The 17,378-nt window shown below is 43.0% G+C and overlaps 1 protein-coding gene across 1 annotated transcript in view; it reads left to right on the top strand.

The window, feature by feature from the left end:
- Window positions 1-16,532, top strand: part of Marf1 (meiosis regulator and mRNA stability factor 1-like protein) — a 56,294-nt gene extending 39,762 nt beyond the window's left edge. The window contains 5 exon segments of the mRNA XM_055067962.1: window positions 135-412; window positions 1,557-1,647; window positions 1,650-1,885; window positions 5,293-5,777; window positions 7,888-16,532. Coding sequence (XP_054923937.1) covers window positions 135-412; window positions 1,557-1,647; window positions 1,650-1,885; window positions 5,293-5,777; window positions 7,888-8,006 — 1,209 coding nt within the window. The 3' untranslated portion in view covers window positions 8,007-16,532.
- The last annotated feature ends 846 nt before the right edge of the window (window positions 16,533-17,378 follow it).

Here is a 17,378-nt window from a genome sequence, read left to right as displayed (position 1 = left end):
CCGTGCCACCTGACGAAGGCTTGACGTCGGCGTCACAGGGTGCACTCCCCCTGCAACAGGGAGGCGGTTCGCTTCCCCCGTGTGAATGCCCCCCTTTACTGCCCCCTTTAATCGTTACTTTGTGTTTGGCCCAGGTGCGCAGCAGTGGCAGTCGGAAAATGGTGCGGCTAGCACCCAGCTACCGGCATCCAACGTCACAGCCGCCGCCCGTCGCTAAAGAGGTGTGTTTTCTTTTCATGGCATCAACTCTCCGGTCTCACAAGAGCAACCCGTTGGCGTATGCCAACAGGGATGCACACACTTCACACTTGGGGAACACCACCGGTCTTCGTAGTGTGCTGGGAAAGTACGTGTACTGCGAGATAAGCGAACTGTTCACTATTCATGGACATGGAAGGCATGGCAAAGAAAGGTACATGTTCAGAACATGGCTAGAGTGTCAATTAACAAGTCTGTTTGCTTCTGGTCTGTTCTGTTATGCATGAGTTGCCCTGGATAGAGTGTGGTAAAAAAGTGCCTCGGGTATTCTATTTCTCTGTTATGCAGCAAAAATAAAGGAAAACATGATAATGCTAAAATAAAAAATATTCTTATATAAAGAAATGGAACAGGTAAAGATAACAGCATCGCAACGCAGACTTCTGACGTCTGTCCATGTCACTACCCGAATAATATAGCATACACTTGACGTCAGAAGAAACCAAGCTGGAGAGTAACTTAGCCCTCTGTTACAATGAGGAAATGGCAGAGCCTGCCAGCTCAAGGGTTCTTGGCAATGTTAAAACGTTACATCCTGTGTGATTGTGCTTATACTTTTTTTTTTTCTAGAAAAGATGACAGTCTTGTTTGGAAAAGGTAAAGAACACAGAAGGCATGCATATAGTTGTATTTGTCTTGAAATGAATAAGGAAAACATGGCTATTCTTTTTATTTTCTGCCGACACGGACGTATGTGCCGTATCAAACAAAGCAGTGTTCACTTTGCCGAGCGCTGCTACCATAAACGAGTTCCAGCCTGCCCGATTTGACATCCTTGTGAATGTCTGGTGCAAATTATTCGCAATTCATCCTGTATCTATGTGGCAAATGAACTCGGCAATATATTAAGTTGTGTAAACATTCCCGTTCCTCCTGCCTCACCTCTGTAGTAAATTATTAATTTATTTATTTCACATACTGTCAATCCCTCATGGGATTATAACAGGAAGGGCAAGTACAAATGGTAATATTGGCAAACAAAAAATATGAATACATTATATAATCGCGAGCGTGTTTTGCAAATCTTTTTTCTTCGCTAAACAAAAGAATTTAAGTACTTCATCACAAATGCAATATATGGGTACAGTATACTATAACCCTATTGATTTGCCGAATTATCTAGAACTAAACCTCTCCTCCTGCATATCCAAGGTTCTACTGTGGATTTCTTATTTCCGTAAATTAGCATTTCAAGGTATCTGGCTTGGTCTACCAAAACGATATCTTGGGCTTTTTGTGGTTAAACCCCACGAATCAGCCGATCAATCAGTACTGATAACCAGTCCCGCCGTGCTCAGGAAACGAGGCAATTCGAAGAAGACAGCTTGGAGAAGAGGCGGGATGAGGAGTGCGTCCTGGACCTGCTGTCCGAGCCCGACAGCAGTATGGACCTGGACCAGCTGTGGGTTGCATTCCACGAGCGCTGCGGCTCGTACCCGAATCTCTCGCTCCTGCGTGGCCTGGAGCACAATGACTGCATTGTCTTCTACCGGGACGCTGGCCGAGTGAAGCTGTCGCCTCGGTACCGGCTTGCCTGGCAGCTGCGTCGTCTGCTCTGGTCCCTCACGGAACCCGGCGAGGAACCACGGCTCTCCTTGGCCCTGCTTGAAGACGCTTACCGTCGAAGGTGAGGAGGGCAGCATCTGTGATAGACCCGTGTGAATTACTTTGCTCTTTGGGGGGGGGGGGGGGGGGATTTTCCAGTCAAAATGTTCTGGTTAAATGGAATGCTAATATTCGAGAAAAACGATCTCTCAAGAGTAAGCTTTAGCTCTGGGGATTCCTATCTAAATAGATGGAAAAAGAGAAATAGTTTTTTTTTTTTTTTTCGGCAACCATTAAGCCAAATTTGGTGAGGTTTGTTGCATTTAAGAGAAAAGTTAAAATCTGATGACTGTTGATAGCAGATTTTTTATTAGGCTTTCAATTTCTTCATAAAAATTTTTGAAAATTGCAGATTGTCAGAAAACGAAACTATGAAGTTTAGAACTCTGATTCGGCAATGAAAATGGTGTCACAGTTATCTAAATTGCATCTAATAGTACATCTAAAGCGGACGCAATTGATATGTTATGCATGACTCTCAAATAGACCACTAATATGCAAATAGAAATTGTGCAAAGCCCTTGTAAACAGTGTAACAAATTCACTTAGGTATAAATTAATATGTCAGGATTTGTCTCCATTATTTATTTAGGGTTAGATGCTCTAACGGATGCAGTTTACAGGAATCTGTTCTTGATGCAGAGCTATGAACTTGTAAACTTCGTGCTTCTATTCATAGAGAGTACTTGCCTCGAGTGAGTTTATTCACTACACATTCTCACACTGACTGAACCGCCATTCTTGCAGCTCTCATAGTCACTACCACCACAGTTGAGTGATTTTTGTAGGATACTTTCTGGTCGTAGTGCACGAAGTCTATAGAAAGCTTTAGCCTATCCGTAAACGTCTTCCCTATTACGGATTACTCGTTTACCGGAGCCATAAACAACAGTGGCAAAGCTGGAAGCAACATCATCTGATGTTTGTACAAATACAACGCGTTTTAATAATTTTTGTGTTTCATGAGCATTTTTGTTAAATAAATTTAAGAAGGGATTGTATGCTAGAAATGATGTTGCCAGCAACGCTGTACAACAGCAGAATAGTGTAGGTGACAATAATAGCTTTCCGTCCTCTCTGGTTAAAGCGTGTGACGTTGTGTGGCTGCACTAAATAAAGGATCAGTCATACCGGCGACCGATGCTCACACCGGCAAGCCCAGCTGAGTGGGAACTGTAAGTCGCAATCCCGCAGATTATTGTTTGCAACGAGAAGTCTGTGGATCTACACAGTCCACACGCACTTCGCTGGTTTTGCGTTCTGGCAAAAGCCATGGATTTTGATTCGAGCGAAGAAGAAGACATCATCACTGTGCTGACGTGCTCTGTCCTGGTGTCGGCCGTGGCAGCGTGGAAGCCCACGAAGAAAAAGCAACGTCAGTGGATGTGCCCGTGCTTCCGTTCGTGGTAAGTGGCTGGCCATGCTAGCCACCTCCCACCTGTCACCCCATCACCTCCCACCTCCCACCTCCCACACCATCATGTGCACCTCCGTGCACATGATGGGGAGTATTAGCAAGACTAAGTTGTAATTTATAGTGCAAACTTTTTGTGCTTCCTTTTGCAGCCGTTTAGCTTCCTGCAAATGCTACCATGTACATTCGACACATTGCTGGAACTGCTGCGTCCCAGCGTCACAAGGCAGGACACCAATTACAGGCATGCAGTCTGCCATGTATTTCGTGTGACGCAGGATGTCGGATGAAAACACATAACTAGAATGTTCTAGAATATAACTAACAGAATTATTGGCGCATTGCTGATTGGTTTAACAGTTTGGTAACTACAGTCGCATGACTGAAAAATTGAGCTGCGAGTGACTGGCTCAAAATAGTTGCATTTCTTGAAAAGTGACCGTTTGCGACTGGTCTCTTTGTGAGCAACTTGGTCGCGCGACTGCTGTCAGTCACCGGTGTGGAGATCACGCAACAATCTGCGGCAAATCAGCCTTCCACCAAGAGTAATAAGTTTACAGACAAGCTATAATTCTCTGATATCACGTACGTCACCAAATCGTTGTCTTCAGAAGACGATGGCACCTGCTGCGAAGGGTCTGCTGCAGTCTCGGTAAATTGGTAGTGCAACAGATCCCTGACCAGTGTGGGAAAAAAAGCATCTTGATATTTCGGGTTCTGTACAGATTCATTGGTCACAAAACAAAACGTTATCCTTCTTCTTTTTTCTTTTACTATGGACATTGACCTATTCTATTGGTGATACCGTATTTTTGCACGTTACAATTACAACAGCCCGGAATAATTTTAAAAATCAGCACTCATAATCCACAGAAATAACTGCATCCAACAACGCTCAAACCTTAGCAAAAATGGTCTCCACTTGCGGATGCATGACTCATCCACGTATCTACGGCCAGTGGCTCGGTTCCCCCATTCTGACAAAGGTGGATTTGCAAGCTGGACATTATATCGGCGAATAAGTCGCATGATGTGTGACGTGAATTGGATCGCTTCACAGCTAGCACTCGCACAACAATGGATAACAGCACGTGCGTAGAGACCCTCGTATGGGCAACAGCGATGGGGAAAATGCAACCAAGCCGAAAATCCCAACGCTGATTTCAATCAATCAATCAAAGTTTATTTCACCGCAAAATTCTGGATGGTCTTCAGGGCTAAAAGCTTTTCTAGGCAGCTTGACTGAGTCCCTGAAGATCCTTACAGCGGCAGCATACGACGTTCACTGCACATATATGCATATCGGATCATGATTATAACATGTGAGTAATACTGTAAAAAAGTTTACGTAAGGATAACTTGAAGTTAACATACAGAGTTACAGTAGGATTCGCATCAAGTGTTTAATACAGCATAAACATCATCGTATAAAGACTTTTGACTGCAAAAAAATAATAATAAAAGAAAATAAAAATAAAATTCTGGCTCTGCAAAAATAAATTTGACTCTCTGCTGTATTTTGCATGGAACGAGAGAGCCCCGCGGGGATGGGTGACATATGGGTTTGCCAGGGCCACGTGCGCTGTTCACTAAATACTAAACGCAAGGTGGCAACCTATAAAGAGGAGGAATATGGGCGACCATGAAATAGGGGAGGGGCTTCAGTTCGCTGAGGTGGAGAGAGGGTGAGGTTTCCTAGGAGATAACGAAACTTTGAATGGCGGAGAATGTTGCCATGAGGTGTGGCTTCACGGCAGGGCAGCATGCATTTCCATGAAGCCACACTTTAAGGCGAAATTTGCATATAACACGCACCCCCACTTTACTGTCAAATTTATTAAATTTTGATGCGGGTTATATGTGTAAAAATACGGTATGTCAGCACCTGACCTACCGATATTCCGTCGATCCGTCGATTATGTTTCAGTAAACAAGTTCAGAGCCGAAGGAATTGCTAGGAATCCCACCGACTTTTCTTACTCGTGTGTTCTACCTTTCTCGTTTCTTTCTCGCAGACATGGTAAACCCCCACCGCTGCAGCAGCTACATTTCGAAAGCTTAGAAGAACTGCTCGAGTCAGTGCCCAAGTACTTCACCCTGTCCGGGGACCGGGATTCGCGGTCTGTTAGCCTGGTGAAGGTCAACAGGGGGCCAAAGGTCACCGTGGAGGAGCCGCACCTGTTGGAGCCAACGAGGGCATCTTCTCCGGTGAACAACTTGAGCGCTTGCGCAGACGACACGGCTAGCAGCTTGGAGAGTGGCACAGAGCCGGAGTTGCTGGTGCTTTGCCCACTGCCGGAGCCGGAGCTGATGCAGCTCTGTCCGGAGCCAGAGCTCATGCAGCTGTGCACGCTGCCGGAGCCAGAACTGCTGGAGCTCTTCCCTCCATCGGATGATGACTTGCTTGACAGGCCGATTCCAAGCAACTTGCCGTCCCCAGTCATCTGTCCAGAGATCTCACCGGCTGGGGACCTTATGCAGTTCGACACGGCAGATAATGGTGAGCCTTTGATAAGTATGTCAGCACTAATGGTGTTAAAGGATGACACCGAAGTGTTTGTAGTCTTCCTTATTTACCCTCTCCCTATCTCCACTTGGAAGTCGCTCTAAGTTATCCTATTTCAGACTTCGAGCTAAATGCAGCTTGTGCCAGCTGACACTATGTTCCGTTTCATACATACCATGCCATGCTGTGAAAGCTACACAAGTAATACGGTGTCAGAAATGCATCACTCCATGCATCTTATAGTGAACTGGCCTGCAACATCTAGTACAATACCTTGCAAGTGTGCAACGTCTTCTACATAATAACTTGTTGATATATTAGAACTGTAACTTACGAAGGTTATGTTATGTCACATCACGTGTTGTTTGTATGCAGGGATCCTCGTTTTGGGGTAAAACCCAATAATTCCCCATTTTTGCACTCCTTTCAAGTTTTATGAAAAATTAGGTTAAGCCCAATTTCTCCCTGTAGTTGTGCTTTTTTCGTAAAGCATAATAAAATATGCATGTGCTTATTATGTCTGCAGTGCTTCCTTTTTGTTCACATTTCCATCTTCAGATAGGATTGCCACGCTCGCCAATACTCTCATTTATTTTTATTTTTGATCGTATGTGATTGGTCAGGAAGTGTACAAAAAGCGGGTTTCACAAAAAGAAAAATGAAATTGTCTTCCAGGCTTCGGTGCTGGTCATCCGTTTTCCGACTACCAGCGATCGTTTTGCTGCTGAATACGTAACAGTGCTACAAAACTAATTAGTGCTGCCGTGACATCGTGTTGCTCTTGGTTTGCCATCGCCAGCGGAGTGCAGCTGTCGCCCTTGCACTGCTGCTACCAGTTGTTTCATTTGTGCTGAAGGCGAATATGCTATTTGGAGTGTTGCATTCACATTTGGTGCTAATAGAGAACATTCGCAAATTTTCTTCTTGCCAGAAATGTTTCCTTCTTATTTTTAGCTGACACACTTGAAAGTAGCTTCTCGTTCGTTGCTGCCATTCCCTTTTTTTTTCCGAAATCTCTGCTGTAAAGAAATGTGCAGGTAATGAAAACTAGGCATATTTTGAAGTTGCTACATTCGGCGCTAAGCTGCCACGAATTCCCCACCTTAGATAAAAGTAAATTGCCAAACAAGACATGATTGCCTCATGCTGGTGTCGTAAATTTGCTTAGGTACATCACGATGCAGTATGCCTGATGAAAAGTCTTGTATCGCTGTACTGGCTGTTATCGCCTAGCGCGAAACAAACTGCTCAAAAATGTAAAGAAGTGCTCGCAGAATGCCTGCTTGTTTAGATGTTATGTGGTTATGAGGGGCTTCTTGGCATTTTGGGTGATCGTGTTTATAAGGCATCGAAAGTCAGAAGAGCTGAGGCGCATATTGCATCATGAACCTATTGTACAATGTTTTCGTCACTCCTTTTCCTTAAATGTCTGGTCTCTCTTGCTGTCTTCCTTGACTTAGTACTATGCTCGCCCTGCTGAGCCAATCCATTTATTTTAAATGCACTAACTGTAAAATCATACAATGTTGCTGCAATAACAGTGCAGCCACCCCGTCCAAGTGAACAGATGGCTAAGTTGTGTGCAGCAGCAAAACAGCCTAACGTGAAAATACAAGTACATAGACGTTAAAAAAAAAAAAAAACTGTTATTCTTGGATTACCTGTTTGCCACTTCAAACAGTTAGTTGTGCCACAAAAACACTCGGCACTTTACGAAAGTTGGCACGAAAGATGGGCATTCGTGCACCACGATGCAAGCAAAGCTACGGTGCCAGTATCGGACAAGGCTTTGCACATGTCGCCAGAGTAGCAGACGACATGCCGTAGGCGCCACTTCTGGCTCTCAACGTGCCTGTGCAAGTAGTTCACCTGGCAGCCACAGATGGCACAACGTGGAGTGCGGCCACACGCTCGCGCATTTCCCTAAGAGTGGACGACTCCGTACATTTGTTATCGAACACGCCGGCCGGCCACTTTGCCACCACACGAGAACTACTGGCCCCTTAGATCGCTTCACTGTAGAATATATTTTGGGAAGGTTTATTGATGGTAGACAACTTTCGTCCATAAAGGTTAAGCACATTTCTTTGTTCCTCCCTTTCAGACACTAGGCCCAGTTCGGAGGCCGACTCGGCCGAGATTTTAGACTCCGTGTCGTCTGCCACCCAGCCCACCAGAAAGAAGAGGCTCGCCGCCTTGTTCCCAGTCCCGCTCGCACAATAACCGCCAAGGTTACTGGCACGGGGTGCGCATGTTTTTCGCTCAGGAGCACGTCTCGGGGACCAGATCTGCCGCCAGCAGCACCACTTCCATCGCTACATCTTTTTCTACACTTGCAAAGATTCGCTCCTTGTGTTTCATGACCTCACAAAGTGTCGGTATCCACTAGTACTAGCATTTTTATCCATGCTTTTTTTTCCTTTTTTTAACATTGTGTGCTTGTACCTGTGCAGCAAATATGCTTCGTGTGAATGATGCCGGTGGAAGTGATTCAAGGTGGGGCTTGGCCTGCCACCACTCGTTTGAGACATTTTTTTTAACATGCAATATGATTTTATACTTTCATTTTCTCTCGCTTTCTCTGTTGTGATCTTTGTACAGTCATTTTTTTATGTCCTTCGCTCGCTCTTTCGTCCTGCCATCAGTCGTATACAACATTTTCTTTCTTTCTTTTTTTTCCCCCCTTGTTTCGTTTCACCTTTTTCCTCATGAACTCTGTACAGTCACTTTTTTGTGTGTGCGTGTGACTTTACCTTCCTTTTTCATATGATGACACTGCGTGTTCATCAGTGCACACTCTCGAATACATGACTTGCAAGGCTTTAGAGACTTGCTTAGCCAAGTGCTTGTTGCCTTTATGGTCACTTTACCTGTTGGTCTGGAATTGCATACGCTGTGGTATTGCATTTCTCATTACTGGGCAGTGCAGTCACCTGTGGAACCTTACGGGAGACAGGACTTACGGAAAAGCTGAATTCCCACAAAGCCAGGGCACGTAGCCTGGAAATCAGTCTCAGAGTGGATCATTGATCTCTGATTTAATGAATCACGGTTTAGGTCATTGCAGCCTTCAGTGACTCTTTGAATTAGATGTGCTATGCCTTAAGAGAGCACAAATTCAGATGTGTCGTGGAACCCGCGTCCTGTAAACTTGTGGGGCTGATTGTGCCGCTTCATGAAATGGCAAGTTTGACAGACGTCATGCATGCTGTCTTTCAATGCAAAAGGGCAGCAACATTTTAACATAACCATTGCTTTCTTTTCTTCTCTCTTCTTTCTTCAATCAAAGGAAAACTGTAGTATACATTTATACGTGTATACACATATTCATGCACACATTTAGAATGAGTTCTGTCAATATGAATGCGAAGTGCTGGTGTAACTTATTGCGTATGTACCCCAGCTTTTTTTGTTCTACTCTTTGTTTTTTTCGACGTATCATAGCAGACTAAAAAATGTGAGCAGGACAATCTAGACACAATAACAAAAAAAAAAACAAGATGATTCTACCAGCTGTTAGTAGAATACTGGCGCAGTAGATTTTTATGAAAAGTGCACTGCTTCACTAATCTAACACACCGTTGTTCTGTCAGTTCAGCCACAGTCTCACCGTTCAAATTGACAGCATCCCATTCACATTTCATTATTTCACAATAGCACATGTAGCAGACATCTGATGAAGAATGCATGCACCCAGAATTTTTTTCAAGATGGGCACAAAGGTGTTTTTAGCCACCAAGGCTCGTGTGCGATGTATTTATGTGTTTTCCAGATTTACATGCGATTACTGCTTGTGACGTGAAAGGGCTCAACTGTGATAAACAGTAGAATGTGTCTGCAGCGTTCTTGTGAAAAAGAAAAAAAGATTCATCGCCCTGAACCTTCAGTGTAGTATGAATGTATATTAGTACAGAGTGTTGCATTGCTACAGGATAAACGTTTAAATGTTCCTCGTACCTCAACGATTGCCTCACTTTCGCAGAAATGTTACCAGTACCTGCCACCTACTGGTGATATTTTTTGTCGAAGGTCACGTTTTGCAGTGGTACCTGTCTTTCATGTTGTTTCTCTGTCGTTGAACGTGGCATTTGACAAAAGTCACCACTAGATGTAACTTCGATGCGTAATTTGAACGCGAAAACGAGTTGGAAGTTGAGGCAAACAAATTGTTCATATTTGTCCACTATAATGATACAACACTCTGTAGCTAGGGTGGCTTGTCACCGGCATCTTGTGTATCGTGTAAGATATTGCCATGTCATATACTACTACCTCTGTAAATATCAGTTGTGCACGTAATAGTTTTGTGCATCAACGAACCCCCTCCCCTTTACTTTCTTGTTTTGAAAAGTGTGGGTGTTTAACTTTCAGCAAAGAAGTGTGATGAACTGTTTATTTCATTTTAATTCATCTTAATTCACAATTTTTTACTTCATCTTCACCATCATTCACTCAGTGTGTAGTCATACTGACATACATTGTCTCACAGACACACATTCAAGCTGTGGAACACAGTTGCGATGTCAGGCTTAAGGCAGTTCAGTTAGAATTACAAGAAAAATGAAGGAAAAAAATAGAAAAAGAGATAGTAGCTTTTTTTGCATACAAATGCCTCCTGCATCAGCCTCGCAAACGTTGTGGCATGAGTTCAACTTTGGTGACCACAGAAACAACTTTCATCCTGGTGCTGTTGCATGTATTGAGGGACACAAGTGTTGTTGTGCTTATCACCTGAAGGCCAAACCTTGCTCCGTTTTGCAGGATAAGATTCTTATCACTGGGTTTGGTTTCGCCATAGAATGCTTGGCATGGAGCATGTATATTGAAACCAGATGACTATAACATTTCTCTATTTTATTTCATTTTAACGAACCACATTCAGTTGCATTCCGGGCAGAAGTTACGCCCTTAAGACGACTGGAGAGTGATATCGTCATGAAATGCAAACTGCATGGTGTTAAGTGAATTGTAAGCTGTATAGTATGGCACACTCATAAAGAAAGCACCTAAGTGGTAATGCATCATAACTGTGGCATTCCTTTTACTATGTCACACAAACGTGGCTGATATGACGTATTAATGCCAGGCCATGCATTAAAAGTTATCTGAGGCCTTCATCTTGTATTTCAAATGTAAACGATTGGTGAATGCTAATTAGTTATTTCCTTTAAGAGTGAGCCTTACTATACATGTATAAAAGGTCTGTCGAGACACAGCGAGCGATTGCCTCATCAAGGTTTTGTATTAGATGTGTTTTGTTTGTGTGGAAGCTGCCGTTCAAGTGATGCTCGTGAACAGTTTATTTTTTTTTTTTTTATGTGTGGGGGGAAGTTCTTTCATAGCATTTGCTGTTATGTCAGCCATTTTGTTTTTTGTGCGGTGTGCAACGTGTTCAGTTTGGCTTTAGAGTGGGCCTGAAATGCAGGTAGCAACCTGTCAGACTAGACCAGATGAGACGTGCCTTTTGTGTTGATTAACACAGTTTAGCAATTTGACGCTCTATGTACTACACTGTTAAGGACTGCTGTTCAGGCCTTGCATTGGACGAATGGACTGCTTGGTTTCTTTGATTGTAATCTGTGGGAAGAAATGTAACTGCGACTGCCAACACAGTGAAAACGATTACCATTTTTTGGCATGCTCTTATAACGTCTGTTTTGTCTTTATGATGACCTTTGTAGATTCCTCACATGTGACGTGGTGTACAGTCGTCTGCTTTTGTGGAAAAAACACCTTGTTAGTGTTCAATGCGATGCAACTTGAACACATTTTTGCATTGTGGGGAAAATGAGGCTGACGTAATCCCTGATGCAGATATGCAGTGCATAAAGACGAGTGCATAAAGGCCAGTGGAAGCAAAGCTTTGCATCACTTAAAGATGTTTGTAGTAATAATGTAGCTCTTGAGAATGCCATCAATTTAAAAAACAGGTGCCTAAATATGTATCTGTATTTTAATTTTATTTTATTCAGTACCGGCAGTGTGAGGCAGACGGCGTGTTTAGGCATAGTATCTGTTCTTTTCTTCTGTGTTTGGATTTATTATATGTTCGCACAAGCAAACTCTTTCCCTGAACACGGTAATGGTGAGACAGATGGTGTTTTTAGACATTGCATTTGTTGTTTGGTTTTATTGTATGTTCTCACAATCAAAATTATGTACTAAAATGTTATGCCCTCACTGCCTTCTTGGTCATAGTGAGACAGACGACATCTTCAGGCATGGTATTTGTTGTGTTTTCTTTGTGTTTGTTTTTACCATGTGTTTGCACTAGCAAAATTCTGTACTGAAATTTACGCCCTCTACTTTATTGGTAATAGTGAGACAGACATGTCTGGGGCATGGCGTTTGTTGTTTCTTTGGCGTTTGTTTTTATGATGTGTTTCATGAAACAAAATTCTTCACCGAGATGTTATGCCGTCACTGCCTTCTTGGTCATAGTGAAAGACAGCTTTAGGCATAGTACCTTTTTTTTCCATTATTATATGTTCTCAGAAGCTAAGTTTTTCACTGAGATATTATGACCTTTATGTTTTCTTGGTCATTGTTAGCATGATCGTGGCAGTCATCGTAGTTAGCCTTGGGGTTGAATAATGACAGCTGCCAATGCGTTCACACAGACTACCCGATGTTGTGAAAAACATTGTGTACCCTTCGATCAATTCAAGGCACTGAACCTAGCTCATTAGAAAAGCGCATTTTCTTGTTTTGTTTACTCATCTTAGTTGTGTCGTCACCCCTTCAATAATGTGTCCCTAGGTGTATTAGTTTGTGGGAACTTGCACTATCGTGGACAAACGACACAAGAAGTTAAGACTCAGTTGAGTGCATTCTTTTGGTTGTGCTTTTGCCACTTAGGACGATGTCTGTATGATTCCGGCTCGAACACTTTTCGTTTTGAGGCTTATGCCATTTTTTGGCAACCGGAGACATATAGGGACACAATATCACACGCTCACATCATTTGCTCACAGGGAGTACTGTGTGCTTTTCCATTCACATTTCGTTTATCCACGATGGTACTTTGACAGCTTCACCGATCTCCAGTGTCACAGTCGTGACAACCTTGTGAAGCATCATTGTGCGTACTTAAGTCATATGCAGAAGTCTGTCACATGATTTTGTAAGAGTGAGTCAAAGTGAAATTGTTGTGGGAGTCTACGAAGAGTAGCATTGTACAGTCGATCCCAGATATATCAAACTCGTATATATCAAATTATTGCCTTCGTCAAACAGTTGTAAAATCCCCTTGAAAATCCCATGCAAGAAGTATAGTGATGTACTTTACGTACACTGAACTCCCGTTCATTGCTACATTCGATATATTGACTGCTGCACTGAGCCGTGCCCCTGTAAGTGTGCTTCTTCTAATGTAGACGCGATGGCTGCTCACGTTGTTGGAAATATTCAATCCTGACAAATTTTGAATGGTACTGTTTTGGCAGATGCTGTGAAACAAGACATTGAATCTGGAGTGCAGTATGTGCCATGAAGGGAAAATGAGCAAGGTGCTCTCTCGGTTATGCTCGATGCCACATGAATGGCCCGTGCTAACTGCAGCCGTTCGTTATCGCAAATTGCATTTTAGGATTTCACGAGCAGCCAAAAGAAGTCCGACTCACACCTCCACTTGGACGAATCATTTTTCCTTTATTAATTACTTCTCTCCACCTTGCGGGTTTCCGCAGAACTATCACGTCAAACTCTTGCCTTTGCTTCGAGTTGTTTACAAATTCGACTTCACCCTGCCATCTGCTAGCCACCTGGTTAGATCAGATGGTAGAGCAGCTGGCCCAGAAAGGCGGTGGTCCTGGGTTCGAGTCCCGGACCAGGACGAATTTTTCTTCAACTGCGAGGCTCTTCTTTCGAAGAACCCGTATAGGTTTCTTTTGTAGCAATTGCTACGTACAGGTGGATGTCTGATTTTTCCTTTACTGTTTAGAATGGTCGAGAATTTGCAAGGACTACTGGTTCCAACAGGAAGTCTATTCCGAAATGCAACTCGTTGCTTGCATGTCATGATCGGCCGGAGTGTTGTTGGTATTGTAACGGACAAGTGGTTGAACACGTTCGTGCGCCATTTGCTGTACAAGTGCCCTGATGACAGCACGGTGTGTATCTGTTCAGGCTAGTTTGCTTCCATCGTGCGCTCATATCTACCTTGTCTGGTGTAAAAACGCACAACAAGCACTTCGACGTGACCAAGATGTACCGCAGTCTCACGTTTTGGTGATGCAGGCTTTTAAGGTTAGCATTGTGATCAGTATATCAAAGACCGTGCCGCAGTGCGAGCTATTTGCAACATTCTTGAGCAAAAAATAAGTCGGCCTTTGTTTTTACGAAACGGCCCTCAAGAAGCAAATTGTTAGGTTCCTACTTTTCACCATCTCGGGAAACTGCCCAAGATGTGCAGAGGTTTCAGATGAGCTTCAGATAAGCATATTTTCTATTTCGAATTATAGATATATCGAACTATTTCACAATTCCCTTCGAGTTCTATATATCAGGGATCGACTGTATTCATGCACTGAATTTCATTCAGTGAAAGCCTCAATTTTCATCAACAAGCATTGTTGTTGCGTTATTGTGAAATACAGAGGGTTTAGTGTGGGAACACAGTTTACTACAAAAGCTTACGGAACACGGAATTTGTGGAAAAGGTGAATTCATGCGAAGCCTTGGCTCCCAGCCTCGAATTTACTGTTTCGGTATGCAGTAGCTTTTGTGATGTACACAGCGATTCATAAAATTATAAGTGCTTTGCCTTAACAGAGCAGGAAATCACATTTGCCCATTTTGCATCTATCCCGTATCCCGTCAACTTTTGTAGCATGCTGTAAGTGGTTTGTCAATGTGAAAGGGAGCACCAGATTTGTGTTCGGTGCTGGTAATTCTTGTTCACGCACAAAATATTCTTGAAACCTTCATGAGAGATATTCGTCGGTGCAAGATATTGTCTGTTTTACCAGAAACAGACTTATTATTAAGAGCTCCTATGGTAGATATCCTAGTTCTGTCACATCAGCCGGATTGGTTGAAGGGGTGGCACTATCTGCAAGAATTGTAGAGTAATGCTACGTAATTAACAGTCACTGATTAATTTTGTAAATAATCACTTTGAAGTGAATGACTCGTTTGCAGAATTGAAGTCAAGCAGCAGGGAAGTAATATTCATTCAGCATAAATCTTGTGCCTGGCACCAGCTTTGAGAACTACATCCTCAAGATCAGTGGAGAGATGCTCTGATTCTCCAGTTAACACTTTAAGCTTAGAACGGTAGAAAATTTAGCTAGTTGGCAGGAATTCATGTGTCAAAAAAGCTAGGCGCTTAGGCATGGACATAAGAGAGAAACTAACAGCTATTGTCCATCTCTCTTTTCTTGTGCATGTGTCAGCACACTTATCTTTTTTCTAACGTATAATATGTTATGCACTGTGAGAAATGGAGTGCTGATAGGTGTCATCTTATCGGTACTTAACTTAAAGTTAACTTGAAGTGGTCAGAGCTGACTGTTAAATTCAAAGTGTCAGCGCATTTTGCCACAGACTTCAAGGGTGTATTTCCATAAGGTGACGGTAAGTGCAAGATTTCTGCTAAACGGATATAACTTCATTACTACTTTGCTTCAATTCGGCAATCAGGATCAATTACAGAGTTTATAAGTGAAATATTTCTCTTCAGCTGTCATTCTGCAATTGTCTTGCAAGTAGCATTCCAACTCTTTAGTTAATCCAGCTGATGTGAGAGAATTGAGATATCTGCCACAGATCTTCAGTGTTTCCATAAAAATAAATATCCTGGCATGATGATTGATGAACTTAGTGAGTTTCTAGCTTACACGTTTGCAGCAATTGCTGCTTGAACACAGATATCCCTTTTATACTTAGCTTCCTGCTGTAGACCCGTACGGGTTGAATGAATGTATGTAAAATAGAAAAGATATGTGAAAATAAGATGAATTTAACGTTTTGTATAACAAGTGTTGTACAGCAGCAGAATCCCTAAGATTGGCGAGATAACTCCACCTTGCAGCAAATTAGGGTGTCACCAGGAATGTGGTTTTAGCTGCGAGGCATGTCTCGTTCCAAGGTCATGAGAAGCACTCTATTAGGCAAAAGAGGGCAGGCCATCGTAGTATAAAGTTTTAGCTTGTTTTAAATGTACTAGAGTTATATGTGTACCAGAATATTGGAAGACGGGGACAAGAGCAACAGTTCTGGTAGCGCCGTCTTGTGGCAGTCTGTTTAACTACAGTGTGTAGAATATGTGTTGCAATGACCAACTGTCTTCCATTTGTCTGCTGCCATAAATGAGTTGCAGGTGAAATAATCGTAACAAAAGTGTTACGATCCTCCTTTTTTGAGGATCATGCAATGCAAGAATGTTTGTCGTGCATTGTAACTGCTCACAGCATTGCAAGATATTGTCACAAGCAATGTTGTTCCCCAACATATCTTTATTTAGTGTGGGCATATCAGTGTTTGTCTACGCTAATACATCTCTATTATGCTAAAACTCTATGAGGCATGAAGATGAGAAATGCAGGTTTCATGTTTCTACTTTGCACTAAGATTGGCTAAACACCATTGATTTTCAGTAGCTGTATGGGTCATGGTAATCGTAGAGAAATCACGGTTGTGTCTGCCGTACCTTTGGCATGATTGGGCAGCTCATTTTAACTTTTTATTGTTGCACAACAGTGGCCTGTGAACCTTGCTCAGAAAGTGCAATAAAAAGATTTGATCTAATTGTGTTGTGTTTATCCCTCAAGTAAACCTGTGCATGTTCAACCATTGGCATGTGGAGCTTTGTCACAATACAGGGATCTTGTTAATGCAGGAATAATTTATTTTAGAGTAATTTAGAATAATTTATTTTCGAGTTTTAAACTGTCCTTGATGTTACTGTTTATTTGATTGGCTTCAGTGCCACACAAGTTAAGAAGTTTTTGAATTTAGCAGTCCATTAAAAAGTCGGTCCAGCTGTATTTGTTGTGTTGTATAATAGTTTGAAACTGTGAGAGATACATTCCCTTGGGACAGGGCGATGAGTCAAACGAGAACAAACTGAAAGTGGGAGCCAATGTTTCGACAAGTAGACTTGTCTTCTTAGACGAGTCCTCTTGTGGAAACGTTGGCTCCTGCTTTCACCTTGTTCTTGTTTTGCTCATCGTCATGAATTTCCATCTCTTGCCTTCCCTCTGTTTTCCTTGGGACATTAGTCACTTGGGATCGAAACATTGTTTGCCGGAAAGGCACAACCGGGTACAACTATGAGCATGCAAAACAAATGCAGACAGGGTAGGAACTAGAATCAAAGTAAGGTGAAGACACTGTAGTACTGTGTGTGTCTGTCTGCCACAAAGTGCGGGGGGGGGGGGGGGATAAACTTCTATTGTACAACCAGCACTTTATGATGGCCGGGCCTAAGCCTCCCATGAGGGGACGTCGAGGGCTTGCCTCGCCGCCGCCTCACGGGCGTGCTGGATCGCCCAGGTTTGGTCGTCGAGGGCGGAGCGCCGCAGAGCCTCGTGCAACCTCAACGAGAGGGTCGTGGTGTCAGTCTGTGTGTACTGTGCTGGGCACTCCCACAGC

This window comes from Dermacentor andersoni, chromosome 8, assembly GCF_023375885.2.
Source record: "Dermacentor andersoni chromosome 8, qqDerAnde1_hic_scaffold, whole genome shotgun sequence".
NCBI classification, from domain to species: Eukaryota; Metazoa; Arthropoda; class Arachnida; order Ixodida; family Ixodidae; genus Dermacentor; species Dermacentor andersoni.
Note: the sequence above shows the minus strand (reverse complement) of the source record. Positions and strands in the feature narration are given on the sequence as shown.